The sequence below is a fragment of the Camelina sativa genome, chromosome 17 (genome assembly GCF_030686135.1).
Source record: "Camelina sativa cultivar CO46 ecotype springtype chromosome 17, ASM3068613v1".
In the NCBI taxonomy this organism is placed as follows: Eukaryota; Viridiplantae; Streptophyta; class Magnoliopsida; order Brassicales; family Brassicaceae; genus Camelina; species Camelina sativa.
This window is the reverse complement of record NC_141896.1, coordinates 19,919,349-19,934,243: the sequence shown is the minus strand read 5'-3', so window position 1 is coordinate 19,934,243 and position 14,895 is coordinate 19,919,349. Positions and strand designations below refer to the sequence as shown.

The 14,895-nt window shown below is 37.6% G+C and overlaps 6 protein-coding genes across 11 annotated transcripts; 3 read left to right on the top strand and 3 right to left on the bottom strand.

Annotated features, from left to right (window-relative positions):
- Window positions 1-44: 44 nt before the first annotated feature.
- Window positions 45-2,126, bottom strand: LOC104757324 (uncharacterized). Of its 2 annotated transcripts, none has more exons than XM_010480058.3 (7): window positions 1,991-2,126; window positions 1,237-1,302; window positions 1,087-1,148; window positions 918-982; window positions 656-747; window positions 449-520; window positions 45-353 (listed from the first exon to the last, which is right to left on the bottom strand). In XM_010480058.3, the coding sequence occupies exons 1-7, from the start codon at window positions 1,991-1,993 to the stop codon at window positions 321-323; spliced, it is 393 nt and encodes a 130-aa protein (XP_010478360.1). In that variant the 5' UTR covers window positions 1,994-2,126; the 3' UTR covers window positions 45-320. The 2 variants fall into 2 exon arrangements, with proteins under 2 accessions (XP_010478360.1, XP_087352294.1); XM_087496168.1 differs by having other exon boundaries at window positions 1,237-1,689; window positions 1,771-2,097.
- A 19-nt stretch (window positions 2,127-2,145) lies between these two features.
- LOC104757322 (uncharacterized) lies at window positions 2,146-4,332 on the top strand. 2 transcript variants are annotated; one of them, XM_010480055.2, is made up of 7 exons: window positions 2,257-2,463; window positions 2,989-3,071; window positions 3,167-3,288; window positions 3,401-3,559; window positions 3,655-3,748; window positions 3,835-3,974; window positions 4,112-4,332. In XM_010480055.2, exons 1-7 carry the CDS (start codon window positions 2,314-2,316, stop codon window positions 4,219-4,221), a joined length of 858 nt encoding a protein of 285 aa, XP_010478357.1. In that variant the 5' UTR covers window positions 2,257-2,313; the 3' UTR covers window positions 4,222-4,332. The 2 variants fall into 2 exon arrangements, with proteins under 2 accessions (XP_019094633.1, XP_010478357.1); XM_019239088.2 differs by having other exon boundaries at window positions 2,146-2,463; window positions 3,835-4,172.
- A 37-nt stretch (window positions 4,333-4,369) lies between these two features.
- Window positions 4,370-6,091, top strand: LOC104757323 (uncharacterized). 3 transcript variants are annotated; one of them, XM_010480057.3, is made up of 6 exons: window positions 4,379-4,703; window positions 4,922-5,004; window positions 5,099-5,220; window positions 5,316-5,474; window positions 5,571-5,679; window positions 5,764-6,091. In XM_010480057.3, the coding sequence occupies exons 1-6, from the start codon at window positions 4,401-4,403 to the stop codon at window positions 5,948-5,950; spliced, it is 963 nt and encodes a 320-aa protein (XP_010478359.2). In that variant the 5' UTR covers window positions 4,379-4,400; the 3' UTR covers window positions 5,951-6,091. The 3 variants fall into 3 exon arrangements, with proteins under 3 accessions (XP_010478358.2, XP_010478359.2, XP_087352293.1); XM_087496167.1 differs by having other exon boundaries at window positions 4,390-4,703; window positions 5,775-6,091; XM_010480056.3 differs by having other exon boundaries at window positions 4,370-4,703; window positions 5,316-5,679.
- Window positions 6,092-6,433: 342 nt separating this feature from the next.
- LOC104757320 (uncharacterized) lies at window positions 6,434-9,597 on the bottom strand. 2 transcript variants are annotated; one of them, XM_010480051.2, is made up of 8 exons: window positions 9,432-9,597; window positions 8,360-9,027; window positions 7,919-8,107; window positions 7,724-7,815; window positions 7,571-7,630; window positions 7,425-7,494; window positions 7,059-7,262; window positions 6,434-6,964 (listed from the first exon to the last, which is right to left on the bottom strand). In XM_010480051.2, the coding sequence occupies exons 2-8, from the start codon at window positions 8,987-8,989 to the stop codon at window positions 6,596-6,598; spliced, it is 1,614 nt and encodes a 537-aa protein (XP_010478353.1). In that variant the 5' UTR covers window positions 8,990-9,027; window positions 9,432-9,597; the 3' UTR covers window positions 6,434-6,595. The 2 variants fall into 2 exon arrangements, with proteins under 2 accessions (XP_010478353.1, XP_010478354.1); XM_010480052.3 differs by having other exon boundaries at window positions 9,422-9,571.
- Window positions 9,592-12,238, top strand: LOC104757318 (pterin-4-alpha-carbinolamine dehydratase 2, mitochondrial). The gene is made up of 7 exons (XM_010480049.3): window positions 9,592-9,829; window positions 9,942-9,991; window positions 10,346-10,425; window positions 11,119-11,204; window positions 11,282-11,405; window positions 11,515-11,583; window positions 11,733-12,238. Exons 1-7 carry the CDS (start codon window positions 9,782-9,784, stop codon window positions 11,822-11,824), a joined length of 549 nt encoding a protein of 182 aa, XP_010478351.1. The 5' UTR covers window positions 9,592-9,781; the 3' UTR covers window positions 11,825-12,238.
- On the bottom strand, window positions 12,102-14,829 carry LOC104757319 (uncharacterized). Its single transcript, XM_010480050.3, has 6 exons — window positions 14,613-14,829; window positions 13,429-14,346; window positions 13,074-13,274; window positions 12,800-12,995; window positions 12,407-12,587; window positions 12,102-12,317 (listed from the first exon to the last, which is right to left on the bottom strand). The coding sequence occupies exons 1-6, from the start codon at window positions 14,613-14,615 to the stop codon at window positions 12,272-12,274; spliced, it is 1,545 nt and encodes a 514-aa protein (XP_010478352.1). The 5' UTR covers window positions 14,616-14,829; the 3' UTR covers window positions 12,102-12,271.
- Window positions 14,830-14,895: the final 66 nt, after the last annotated feature.

The following is a 14,895-nucleotide window of genomic DNA, read 5'->3' as shown; positions in this document are numbered from 1 at the left end:
CAAGAATTAGTAGCAATAACATCAAAAATATGCGAAGTAGAAAATAGAACAGAATCGTTTTTCTTTCTAATAATATTCAAATCATAGCAGGCAATGCGAGAAGAGAGCATCATAAGATGAAGATAGTTCACAGACGAAATGCCAAAGAAAAAAAATGCAGAGTTTCAGTTTTACTTTAATCTCATCCCAAGCATCTAGAAGAAAATCATTAAAGATTCACTCACAATAAACATATTTAACAGTAGCTTTTAAGTAGTGAACGCACACTCGACAGTGAGATCCCCCATAGATGTTCAGAGTACAGCATAATATTCTTCTTCCTAATCGTCATCCACCCCACGGCGCCTATGGATCTGTTAACACATCCGAGATAAACTTAAAACTCAATGACATTGATGGTTAAGGCAAGACCTGGTTTTGTGTGTTTTGAGGATTGTGTAGACTGTACCGTGACTTTCGTTTGTTTGGCAGTTTGGCTGTTTATTTGTTCCAACAGTGTTATAAGCCGTTCCTCAGAAACCTGTAAAGCAAACAGAGTATTTCAATAACTCTTAGTAGATGCATAACACTCATGCAGACTCAGTGACACTTGGATAAAACCAGATGATACCTAAGAATTATGAAATACGAAATGGAAAAGCGTCTGGATCTTTACCTTTTCAACAATCTGTCCCATTTGAGCAGCCCTCAAAATAACATCCTCTACACCTCTAGCTTTCTCAGGTTTTACCAGGGCAATTCGAGCAACTATAGAGAAATAAAAAAAAAAAAAAAAAGAAGAAAAAAAAGCATCAAAGATATATAAAGACAATATTGTGTCTCCCTCGAGCTTTGGAAGATGATCATATTGATGACATGATGAAGGAACAAGGGAGAGTAACTAGATGAACTCCCAAGACATATTAGATGGGACTTACTTCTCTCTCGGGCTTGGGAAGACAATATTTGACTAAGCATCATTTGTCTACGTTCATCAGCTTCCCTACACGAGAATGTTCCAATCAGAGAATACGTTAGTTCAAACACAGAATTCTAAACCGAAGAAAATCATATATACATGCCAAACTAAAACACAAGGATACACACCTTCTAGCATCATCCTGTTGTTTCTCTTGCTCTGGATTCGGCTGATTACCACCCTGCTTACCCTGCAAAATTATGCAGTTTAGTTAAAAGGGAAACAAGTTATTTGAGAAGGAAAACAGATATCAGTTAAGGTATATTAAGAAATTTTACCAAGCCTTGTCGAGCCATAAGCTCTTGCATTCTCCTCTGTCTAATAGCTTCTAGTTCAGGATCCGCCTACACACATCAGGAAGTGAAAAGGAACAGATTATAATCATGAAAAATACAGTGTCTGCAGCTAACAATAATACAGTGCCACGATAACTGAATCAAAGAAAACAATCATTTTGCCAGGTCTATCTTATGTGACACCCAACAACCATTTCCCTACTTAGATATATAACTCACCCAATGAAAAAAAGTGCAATGAATGTTAAGCAGATAGAGATGAATATTAATTACAATCATCAATTATATCAAAGTTTGATTTCACTAAAGGTATACACACCTTATTCAAAAAAGACAGATTCAATAAATAAAAGAAGATCAAGCAGATCCAACTCATATACGGCACAACTGATTCAAACCCTAAAGTAACAATCATGAAGTTTCAAAAGTCTGAAGCTACCAAACTTGGCACTGCTACTTTGCATCAATTGGTTTTTTGGAGATAAAGAGATTGAATCTAATAATATCAAGCGAAGCCAGTTTCAAATCAAAGAACAGAATCACGTTCAATTCATTCAAATCACGTTCTAGTCCCGAAGCAAAAGAGGTGTTACGAGGGAAAACGAAATCAACTCATTGAGAAATCTAACTTAAGCATAATCTTCGTTTTTTTGCACAAAACCCTAAGAAAAATTCGACAAAAAAATAAAATAAATTGAAAGAAGCGTAAAATAATTAGGAGAGAAAAGAATCTAACCATTGGAGCAGTGTTCGTCTCTTTCCTCTTTGATGCCAAATCGAAATCAAAAACAGAGCTCTCTCTCTCTTAAAGGAGAAATGCTTCAAAAGAAAAAACCCAAACGTAGCTTTTGTTAGACGCGCTTCAGCATCATATACAGTCTTGTCTCATTTGTTTTACATAATCGCCCCCATATATTTTATTAATTTTTATACTAATACAACAACTTATGATTTGTTCAAATTTACCCCATTTTTCCCACACTTATTAGTCAACAACAACCCCTTCTTCAGATAAAATGTCCTGGCAACATTACAAAGCAAAAACAAACAAGCTGAAAAATGGATTCATCTCAGGGAAGCTCAGCTGCTACTAGTACACTACAGAAGATTGTGATTCCGAACAGCAACAACGAGAAGCTGGTGGGTCTGCTTCATGATACTGGTTCTACTGAAATTGTGGTCTTGTGCCATGGCTATCGATCTAACAAGGTTAGTTAAGTTTTGCTTTTTACTCTTTCTTCTTCTCATCTCTTGTGGGTCGTGACTGAGACTCTGACACTTGGGATCAGTTCCGACTTCCGAGTTCCGTTGTGTTTTGAAACTTACATGTGGTTTGCCTAATTTATTGATCAGTTTGTGTAATTGTGCCTTTAAAAATAGCTAGGCATCTTTTAGTTGTTTTGTATCTTTCTTTTGTCTTTTTTTTTTACACATATAGTTAGGTAATAATGGGTGAATCTGGATTGTGTAATCAATATGAATGTTTAGGGTAAACTTCAAATCTGTTGATTGATGCCAATTTGACTTCTTCAAGCTGTTTGCTTTTTTGCCAATTAGATCATAAGACTTCAAAGGTGTTTAAATTGTTTTAGTCGAAGGTTATATATATACACTACTGACACCAACAGGTCTATTCTTTGATAAATTTTAATATGGGGAATTCATAGATGTGGACTCTTCATGTTGGTATGAGTTATATATGAATTAACTTGTCATTTGGCTTATTATATGCAGAATGACCCAGTCATGAAAACTGTTGCTACTGCTATAGAGAAAGAAGGGATCAGCGCTTTCCGTTTTGATTTCTCTGGGAATGGGTATGTTTTCTCTTGCTTGCTTTGCTTACTTTATCATTTGTTTTGCATAGTTAGTTTTGATCTTGTGGGGGTTTGTGGTGCTTCCATTGTTGCAGAGAGAGTGAAGGCAGTTTCTATTTTGGTAACTACAACTACGAAGCTGATGATCTACATTCTGTTATCCGATACTTCACTAACATGAACCGTGTGGTTCCTATCATTCTCGGCCACAGTAAAGGTAACTAGGTCAAAGGATCACTGTTTCATTTTCTGCCTCGAGCCACGGATTCATTCATACAAGGGGACATTTGCAAGAAACTCTTTAACTTATTTTGACATTGCATATATAGGAGGTGATGTGGTCCTCGTCTATGCCTCCAAGTACCACGATATCCCCAATGTAATCAATCTTTCGGGACGATATGATCTAAAGAAAGGCATAGGAGAGCGTCTTGGGGAAGATTTTTTGGAAATAGTTAAGCAACAAGGATTCATTGATGTTCAAGAAGGTAGGTTGACTGTTATCACTCCTTTGGTCTTCCTCTACTGTGTCATATCAGCACTCTACTTGTCTTCATTAATTAATGTGACTGGTATTTTACAGGAAACTCCGGGTATCGTGTTACCGAGGAGAGCTTAATGGAGAGGTTGAACACTGATATGCATGAAGCTGGTCTCAAGATTCACAAAGAATGCAGGTTTGGATAGCTGAGTTCTCTCTAAGTCATATCGCATGTTTGGATATAATAAACAAACTACGTATGATTAATTGTAATTATGGCAGGGTCTTGACGGTTCATGGATCCGCGGATGAGGTTATACCCCTGGAAGATGCCAAGGAGTTTGCGAAGATCATACCCAACCACAAGCTGGAGGTTGTGGAAGGAGCTGATCATTGTTATACCAAACTTCTAAGTCAACTAGGTACAACAGTTTTGGAGTTCATAAAGACAGTCATTGTGACCAACTAGTTTTTTCTTTTTCTTTTTCTCCCTTTAAAGTAATGTTCATGATGCGTAATACATTTTCCACACTCAGTCCGCAATTTGGTTTGTTTTCAGGTTTAAGAATAATGGTAACCAAAGTAAATTTCTTCGTTAATAAAGCGCTCTTGCTGCAGCACATGAGACTTGCACGAAACTGTGTTATATGTCAATATTATTTTTGTTAATATGGCAATCAAATATATATGGATTTGTCACTAAACTAGCAGGATACCAATGAGCAGGGTCTTGATGAACATCACAAATCAAAATCATATAGCTCAAATACTGTTATTATTTAGGCTTTTCTTCATAGAGTTTGAAATTAATTAAAAATCTTATCCATTACTATCATCACTCGACAACAATGAAAGGTCTTTTTTCAATAATTGACAATTTAAAGTTCCTGTCATCCAGACATGGAAAGAAAACAATGACAGGACAGCTCTTTTTTTACAATAAATTGCAATTATTGTTCCCCTTTTTCCTCTCCTGCAACAAAGCAAACAAGTTGAGTAGTATGGATTCGTCTCAGGGAAGCTCAGCTGCTACTAGTACACTACAAAAGATTGTGATTCCTAACAGCAACAACGAGAAGCTGGTGGGTCTGCTTCATGATACTGGTTCTACTGAAATTGTTGTCTTGTGCCATGGCTGTCTATCAAACAAGGTTAGTTTTGGTTTATTTTGATTAAAAGGTTTTGCCTTTTAGAATAGCTAGAAACATACTGACACATGGAGTTAGATAATGGGTGAATCTTGATTGTAATCAATATGAATGATGTTGAGGACAAACTTCAAATCTGTTGATAAGACTTCATGGGTAGCCTATGTTGGTAGGAGTTCTACATAGAACTAACTTGTCCTTTGGCTTATGAAACTATGTAGAATGACCCAATCATCAAATATGTTGCTGCTGCTATAGAAAAAGAAGGGATTAGCGCTTTCCGTTTTGATTTCTCTGGGAATGGGTATGTTTTCTCTTGCTTGCTTTGCTTACTTTATCATTTGTTTTGCATAGTTAGTTTTGATCTTGAGGGGTTTGTGGTGCTTCTATTGTTGCAGAGAGAGTGAAGGCAGTTTCTATTTTGGTAACTACAACTATGAAGCTGATGATCTACGTTCTGTTATCCAATACTTCACTAACATGAACCGAGTGGTTCCTATCATTCTTGGCCACAGTAAAGGTAATTAGAACTGTTTGATATTTCTCTGCCTCGAGCAACGGATTCACGGAACGAGTGAATCTGACATTCCAAGAAACTATTTTGACATTGCATAGGTGGTAATGTGGTCCTTGTTTATGCCTCCAAGTATCACGATATCAGCAGTGTAATCAATCTCACTGGATATTCTGATATGAAGAAAGACTTAGTAAGGCGTCTTGGGGAAAATTATTTGGAAAGAATTAAGCAACAAGGATTCATTGATGCTAGGGAAGGTACTGCCGTACTGTTATGGCTCATTACTTTTACTGTACTGTCTCAGATCAGTTATCTAGTACTGTCTTTATCGATGCGCTGGTCTGTTGTTACAGAATGGCGTAATATAAAGGTTATCGACTATCGTGTTACCAAGGAGAGCTTAATGGAAAGGTTAAACACTAATATGCATGAAATTTGCCTCAAGATTGACAAAGAATGCAGGTGAGGTCTTCGCTGCGTTTTTCTTTTAACTCATATCGCATGTTTGGGATATGAACAAACCATGATTGATTGTAATGATGGCAGGGTCTTGACAGTTTATGGATCGGCTGATGAGGTAATACCTCTGGAAGATGCCAAGGCGTTTGAGAAGATCATACCCAACCACAAGCTGGAGATTGTTGAAGGAGCTGATCATTGTTATCACGAACATCTAAGTCAGCTAGCTACAACAGTTATGGAGTTCATAAAGACAGTCATTGTGAACAACTAGTTTTTTTCTCTCCCTCTCTCTCTCTTTGAGTAATGTTCATGATGCCATAACCATACATTTTCCAAACTCAGTCCGCATTTTGGTTTGTTTTTGGGTTTATGAATAATGGTAACCAAAATAAAATTCTTTGTTAATGACTCATATAATAATTCAGAAATGAAATGTATCCTTCTCATCTAAGTCAAGAAGACAAGAAGTCCACCGTCTAAAAAGACAAACGAAATCACTAGTCTTTATGACTTCTATATAAACATCATGCGGTGACTGAATTATTTGCCCCATATGATGGGTCTAGAATTATGGAACATTACAATCACACAGCAGTCATCTTTTGTTTCAAAGCAGCACACAACATTAGTTTGTGATATTAGGCAACCCTTTGGTTTGCTTGCAAACTTTTTAGAGCAAACCTAACAGCAAGTTCGGCCTCTGCTTTGTATTTGGCTTGCATCATATGGAGTACATGAACATATGGTCAAATGGTGGCGAGAAAGATGATAGCACATTCAACAGAGACCTCGTCTTATGAGCAATGTTATCTCAATGATTCAGACTATTTTACGTGTCTTTTATGCAACAAGAAGGCAACTGACATGTATAATCTTAGATTAGTATTATCAATAAAAAAACTGATTATGAGTTTGTTTACTGGATGAGAATATAATCAGCATCAAACATATCTCCGGCCGTTGGAGAGAGGTTGTTTCTCCGGAGTTGGGCATGAGTCTCTGCTTCATGTTGAAATATTTTGACGACATCTTGTAGCTCCAACTTTCTAACTTCCACTTGCTCTTCTGTGATGGGCGGTTTAAGCCCCAAGTATAGCAGACCAATCACAATCAAAACAAATCCAAGGAGAAACATAAGGCCAGTGAACAGAAGAAACGCATAAGGCGAGTTCTGTGCCCCAGGGATACCATCAACATTGATCCCAAAAAGTCCTACAATTATAGTAAGCACAAGACCACATCCTCCAAAGACAGCTAAGTTGTGGCTTACTCGTAGGCTTTTGTCCTGAAAGTGAAAATTGCGGTTTTAGCAAAAAGATCCATTATGCTAGATCAATGAGTAATCATACGATGATAATTTTGTTCATTGTAGGAAGAACCTGTAACCAAGCGCGAACACTGCTTTGCATGACGTCTTGAATTGTGAAGAGACGTCCACGGACGGCTTCTTGTTCCTCCAGCATTTCTCTCGTGTTCTTCCTCAAACCCTCTAACAAATGTCGAGGTATGTTTCCCCTCAGATGCTGAAGAAGCTCAAAGATAATCTCCTCTCTTGCGTGTAGTGACCACTTCACTCGGATGACCTGCCATCAGAAAACAGAGACTTCATGTTCATGACTATAGTTCAGTTTGTCCCACATGTAAACATTAAGTCTCGATTATAACATCAACAAAGGCCTTTCCAACTTAAAACCAATCTTTAATTTAATTTGTATTGAGTTAAGCTACACTGAAGAGAAGATGACCTGTCTTGATAATTTTCTGATCTCTTGGTTGAGAATGATACTGAAAAGATTCAAATCCTCATGGTTTCTCCTAATAACAAGAAAAGATAGTATTTGTTACTAAAATATGTATTGTTCACAAAAAATGGATATGTATCTGTAAGAACCTGTTCATAAACTTCAATTCGATTTCATCGGCTGCACCAAATATAGATTTACGGAATAATCTATCACCAATCAATGGAAAACAAAAAGATCTTGTTAGATACTCTCCCAAAAGTGTTAATCAAAGAAAAGATAAACCAGATAATTCTCGTCACCTATCATCCCATCGAGAAAGACGGCAAGCCAAGTGCGCTATAACTTCGTGAACTGTCCTTGGTACATTATAACCTCCTGCATAGAGCAACTCCTATCATGTAAAGACAAAGATAAAAAAAAAACGCATGTCAGTATATCCATATTGCAGGCCTAAGCTTAAACACTTGGAATATTTTGAGACTTTTTGAACGAACCTCTACTTCGGTGATGCCAAGGACATTAGTGTTCGACACATTTCCTTTTATGTGCATCACAGATACCAAAAAGTTCTTCGCTTGCCAAGAACGGAAAACAACGGGTACATCATCCTCACTGATTACTGGATCACCGACTGATTGTCCTAAGAGCTCAAACAATAAACCCCCAGCAACCCTCACTGGAACCTAACAAAATAAACCAGAATGGAAATTAGACAAAACATCCAAGAAAAAATACACTAAACATGATTAAACAACTGTAATAATCCATCTCAAGTAACACTAAGTCAAAAACTTTACTGTGTTAAGAGACCATCACACATGTTTTATCCTATCTAGAACCACTATGATCCATGTGGAATTAGTTTTATGTCATGTGGTTGAATCTAGATACTCAACTTGCATTGTATTTGGATAGGGAACAAGGGACATATATACCTCATATAGAAGGTGTCTCATGCGTTCACTTATGAGCTTACTTTCATCCCTCAAAGCGAGACTAATGGCAGGATGCAACCATGTAGCACATTTAAGCCATCCCTCAACAAACGAATGTCCAGCAGCCATGTGACACCACCACGTTGGGCCACCTGGTCGTTCCCAATAAGGAGCAGCTAAATCAGTAACAGGGACATCCTCTTCTTCATCCATTAACTCGAGGTTAGGCCACTCCGCATTGACTTGAACCATTTGAACAAGTTCAGAGATTCTAGTCCAACCAATAGGTACCCAATGACTCCCCTCGTATCTCTCAACTTGTCCGGTTGGATTCAAATCCAAAGAAGGTACCGACCTTGACCTTGATATATCGACTGGAGACGAATCAACAAACGGGTTATGATGATGACCAGGGGAAGTATGTTTGGTGAGTCCATCTTCTTGCTTCAAGCTGCTTTTGTCCGGATGTTTCGAATCAACATGTTTTTTGGGGCCTCGGATAAATTCAAAGGCGCAAATAATCCCATCAGTCCAAAGATCACTCTTGGCAATACCGGAATGATTTTTACTGTCAACCTTCTTTGAATTACTCTCTTTAGAAACTGAATGATTCTCCCCATTCTCACCCATGGTCAATTAAAATAGTATATCAACCAGCTTTTTTTTTACTGCATGTATCAAGAAATAAGACAGTGAATATCATCATCATCATCATTCACATCAGCATCAAGACAGATAAATTGTATGTAATCAAAAGCAGCAAATATAACAAGAAGACCAGAAACTGCAAATCAACAAATACTAGAAAAATTTACAGACATGCAAGAGACAGAATTAATTGTACGAAATAGCATCAATTCAGAAACTATAGGGTTAAGAAAGAATATCATTATTACAAAAAAAAAATCGAAAGGATGCGGTTTCAAATCAAAAGTAACCTCTCTAGTAGGGTTTTGGCAGAAACCCAAAATTTATAATTAGAAATAGCAAGTTCAGCAGAATCCAAAGATGAAGATGATTGAGATAAGTAGAGATACAAATCCAAGGTGATAATATCATTACAGTTTCTCACCATAGAAGCAGTTTGTATCTCTTTTTTCTGTAGATACCAAACCCCAAACACTTCAGAGTTCGCAACCACACTTCTGAGGAATATTTTTTTTCTTTGTTTCTAATCTTTAATCTATAGTCTTTATATATATATATTCGATCATCCTATTCACACCCTAATTAGGAATACTTTAGAAGCAAAAAAGCGGCTTTAAAACAGACGCGCGTCAACGTTTTCACATGTTAGCACCCATATGTTTTGGATTCTTACAAATTTAACTGTAAATTTATGAATTGTAACATTTAACCCCCTCACTTTCACAAAAATTCTCACAAGTCTCTGTTCCGTTTCCGCAACTACTAGCGGCACCAATGAGTCGGCTTTTGCTGCCTAAACTTTTCTCAATCTCTAGAACACAGGTTACCCCAGTTATCTCTCTTTGTTCGTGTATGTATGTATTTGTGCATTTATATCAGGATTTGCGTGTTGTTAACCTCTCAAATTTTTGTCTTTGGTGACTGATACTTTCAGGTTCCACCTGCTGCATCAGTATTGCATAATCTGTACGGACGTCACAAACGGTAATGATTTGATATGGATTGTAATACTTCTGTGAATCTTTTTTTGGTTTTGGTTAGGAATAGTGGGAAAAGGACGGATTTTGATACTTGGGTTGTGATTATACTCTGGGTTTTGATATGTATGTTTTCATCTTTAAGATTGTTGTTCTTGTTGTGCGTTTGAATTCTCAAGATGTGAAATAACATTCACTGATTTGTTTAAAACCCAGTACTTCTTGTGTACCCTGAGTTTTGATCGTATCTATTGGTGAATTTGATGTTATTCTCCATTTGGTAATGTTCTATAAAGGAAAAGTTTGTAAGGGATTTACACAATTCCTGGCATGTAAATATGAATTTGCAATTTCTTTGCAGCTTTGTTCATTGGACAAGTAAGATGTCACAAGATGGTGTTGGTTCTGCTTCTGGAGTTAGAACATTTTGCTCCCTAGAAGGTACAAAATTAGTCATTCCATTGCTTTACAACTTGATATTTGAATCAAGATTTTACTTGTTTTGACTGAATCGTTACATGATGTACATGCTTGGTAGTACTTGTGTTTGTAGAGGTTTGATATATACATATATATGTGTATCCAATCGATTGAGTTCTGTATCCTATGTGGAGAACATAGGTCCTCTTATAGAGAAACCATACTAGGCATCCTAAGCTTTTTCTATAATGTAAAACCAGCAACTGATGTCAACTCACCTCTGTAATATTAGAACAACTTCTATTAAGGACCCCTTAGCCTCTTCCCATCTCTACTTTAGATAAGTCCGTGGTGAATTAGAGGCAAGATGATTAAGGAAGTATAAGTTTCAAACAAGTGTCACTCTTCTAATGTGGTACACTAGATCAATTCAAGTTTCAGTATCATCATTCTCATATCCCTACTAGCTAAAGTAGTTTTCTGGTGTCTTGCAGTAAGTTCCAACTTTTTTTGTCATGTTGTTTCTAAACTTTTGATATATTGCTATGATATCCTTGTTGCTGCCCTCATAAACAACTTCTTCACCCAATTGGTTAAAAGATGGATTTGATATTTATATTCTTCAGCATATTTGTAGCCAAAAACTCCTAAACCATGTGTAACTTGGTTATTAATATGGTATTCTTTTCGCTCTGTTTTATATTTTTGTTGTAGATTTATTAGCCAAAAAGTGTGTGCCATGCAATGCGAAGGATCTGCGCCCCATGACCGAACAAAGTGCCCAAGACCTACTTCAAAAGGTAATACGTTTGTACTTCTTGTTATGGCAGGTGAGATCTATAGTATGCACCCCTCCTCAATTATTCCTTTTACACAGGTTGCTGGATGGGATTTGGCCAATGACAGTGATACATTAAAGCTGCATCGGTCATGGACAGTGAAAAGTTTTACAAAGGGGCTAGATTTCTTCAAACGTGTAGCTGATGTCGCTGAATCAGAAGGTAAATACATCACAAGTGTTCTGTGACCCCTTCTGAATACGATTAAAATAAGATAGCTCAAGGAAGATCTCTTACTCTTTTGTCTTATGCATGGACCGGTATGATGCAGGTCATCACCCAGATTTGCATCTGGTTGGCTGGAATAATGTGAAAATCGAGATATGGACACATGCGATAGGTGAGAATCATGGTCTCTGTTGCTGATATGAAGATGTGAATCTTATCAATTGCCTGAACCTTAAGAAGCCTCTCATCAACAACTATTTTCTTTGTGAACTTTATAAGTTGCAAGTGCAGACTAAGTGATATCGGATTCTCTTGCAACAGGTGGTTTGACGGAAAACGACTTCATTCTTGCTGCTAAGATCAACGAGCTCCAAGTGGAAGATCTTCTGAGGAAGAAGAAAGTTGCCAAATGAAATGGAATTAAGATGAATTCTTCAAGCTAAAGTAACATAGTTAAAGACTAGTTCAGAGTTTGATACGAATAAGCATCTTCAGCTCTTTACTGGGATGTGTTGGTCTTAAAACTCTGTGAAGCTCACACAAGCGTTCGATCTATGTAAGATACTAATAACAAAATGGGAGAGAGATTGAGAAATTAATGTTTCTTCTGGGTCTGTGGTTCTTGTAAACCTGTTTCTGGCCTTGAAATCTCAAAACTCTAAGGCAGTGGCTAAGTTTGAAACAAGTAACTTTCATTCCAGAACAATTTATAATTTCATATATATCATAATGTATGTTTATTTACAAAAAAAAACACAAACTATCCAAACCTCCATAAACTATGTACATTCAAGAATTGCATGAATATATATACAAGATTGTTGTCATTCTTCCAAAGAGATGAAGCCAACTCAACAAGTTTAGTCTTCAGACAACGGAGGAATTGCCGGAGACGGAACAGTTTCACTGCACACCAACAAGAAATTTTCCAGGTCAAGAACTTTCCCATCATTAAAGTCAGAATTACAAATTCCCTTCAACTGTGTTAAAATCACCTCCCCATCTTCTGATACAGATCGCCAAGCGCACGGTAAAGAGAAGCAGCAGCTGGTGGTCTTGGCAAAGAGCCAAGGAGGATGTCAGGTGCAGATAAGGACTGGCTCCCGTAGAACCGTGAGTTCTCACTTGTACGTGTCGTGAAGATGCTTCCTTCAAGCGAGCAGCCGACAAATGCACCTGTTCATTTAATGGCAGTTTAAGTAAGGTTTATGCAACCAAAAAACTCATAGGACTGGTTATGACTTATGAGGCTAGGTTTCAAAAACGACTTTTTAATAGTATCCCATGAAATCTCGTTTTAGACATGGAAGGGAAGAAGTCTAAAAACCATCAATTAACCTACTAAAATTTTTTGGCCAGAGACACATGAATCATATTCTTATGGTTACCTTTGCTGCAGCTGTAGGTATAGCAAGCAGCATATCCACCGCTACCTGCTCGGATATCTGCTTCAACTGCTCGTCCAGTCAAACCAACTGCAGCGCTTAAACCAGCTCCAACAACAAGATGGGTGTTACTCCCAAACGTTTGAATGGCTTCACGAGTTCTCAGAACGATAATAAAGTCTATGAACTCTCCTCCCGCCTACAGGTGAATGATGAGAATATAGACCAAGCAGTGTTTGCAATATCTACGAATTACTAAAAAAAAGAGCTATGTTACCTGAGCACCCCATCCCAAACCAAATGAAGAGATGGCGGAGGGTGGAGACCAGGAGCCATCATCTCTACGAGCAATCACAAGTCCAGTCCCAATTTTATATGTAACCATAACTCCAACTCTGGCAACAGTGATTACTGCAAGACCTTTTGCTTGTCTTAAAATAGCATCTGGGATCGACCTCTCAGTTCTCGAAGAACCAACCTGACGAGAAATTTTCAAATCAAAGACACTATTAGAATTCTGGATTTCACGGACAGAGGTTAGTTGGCCTATTAACACAGTGACATAGTTGACATTTAAGAATGCTCACAAATTATAAAAGTTGAGAGTGAGCTCAGAACCCACAAAATCTCACCTTGGTTATATAACCCCGAATAGTGTTAGTCGCCTTATAAATCTCATACTCCATGGATTGTGCCCAAGGAAAATTCACCCAAGACCTCAACGTACTAAGATCTGTCAAGTCATGGGTTGGCAACTGAGCAGCAGGACTAACTTGGTCCATCAAATAAGGCTGCACAGACTCCAACCTCACAAAACACACATCACAAACCCTTTGAGGATCTGAAACACGAAACTTTGCAGGAACCAAGCTTCTTCCTTTAGAACAGTCCCTACAGAATATTCCACCACAATATCGACAATGATGACGGGAACACATAATCGGATGAAACCTCACACTACACAGCATACAAGCAGAAGCAGCGCTATCCGGTAACCATTTAGGTGGCTCAGTCTCCAGAATCTCTCTCGCATTACCAAAGTTAGCCTCAGTGAGAGTATGAGCCATCTCTTGCCAAGCTTGTTCAAGAAGATGCCCGGACAAAAAATTAATGCCACATCTCTCAAGGTTGCCTGAACTAAGAGCACTCGCTTTACCACGAGCTGCAAGCAACATATCCACTATGACATCCCACATAGTTAACTCCTTGTCTTCATCAAATATCTGGTTCCATCCCATATCTCCCTCGGGGAAGTAACCACCATTGAAACTAAGACCTCTTGACCACTCCTCGTGATCAGGTTCTAACATGGGCGGGACTGAAACAGGTATCCAAACCCCTGTTTCCTCAGATAGCGGCGTGTCGTAGAAAAAATATTTACCGCGCTTTTGTTGTTGTTCTGCTGCGGATTCCAGTGTTTTGTTCTCTTCAACAAAGCTATCACATAAGGTAGAATCTTCTTCTCCAGTATCTTTTATACTTTGATCAACAACGACATTACCAGCATCCGAATCACCATGAGAAACACGAGTTTCTCGATCTCTTTCATCCTATGATCAACAAAACCATTTCGAGCTTAAACTAATATTGAATAATCAAAAATCAAAATTGAGAGACCAAAAACAGAGATGTCTATAAGCTAATGATCATCATAATCAGAATTGTTTGTAACCAAAAAAGTCTCCAAAATCACGGATTGTTTTTTTTTTTGAATTGAAGTGATAACCCTAGAAATTTTGTATGATTGCGTAGAAAAATAAAAAAGGAAGAAACAAAATTGTGAGTGGAATCGAAATCGGTAAAGCGTAAAACTCACCATATTCTAGAATTGTTCCTTCTCTCGATTGCCGAAACTGATATTTTGATTCTTACAAATTTGTAGTTGTTTGGGGGAAACTCAGAAACACGACTATGTCCAGGAGAAGAGAAACGATTTACAACTTTACAAGTTAACACACCGTCGCTAACCTTTCTGAGACGCGACCACATAACAACATATCATCATCATATTATACATCTTTACTCAATTTTACAGTTTAATCCTCATATTTTCTAACTATTAATACATTTGACACCAAACTTTCATTATTGGATTTTTA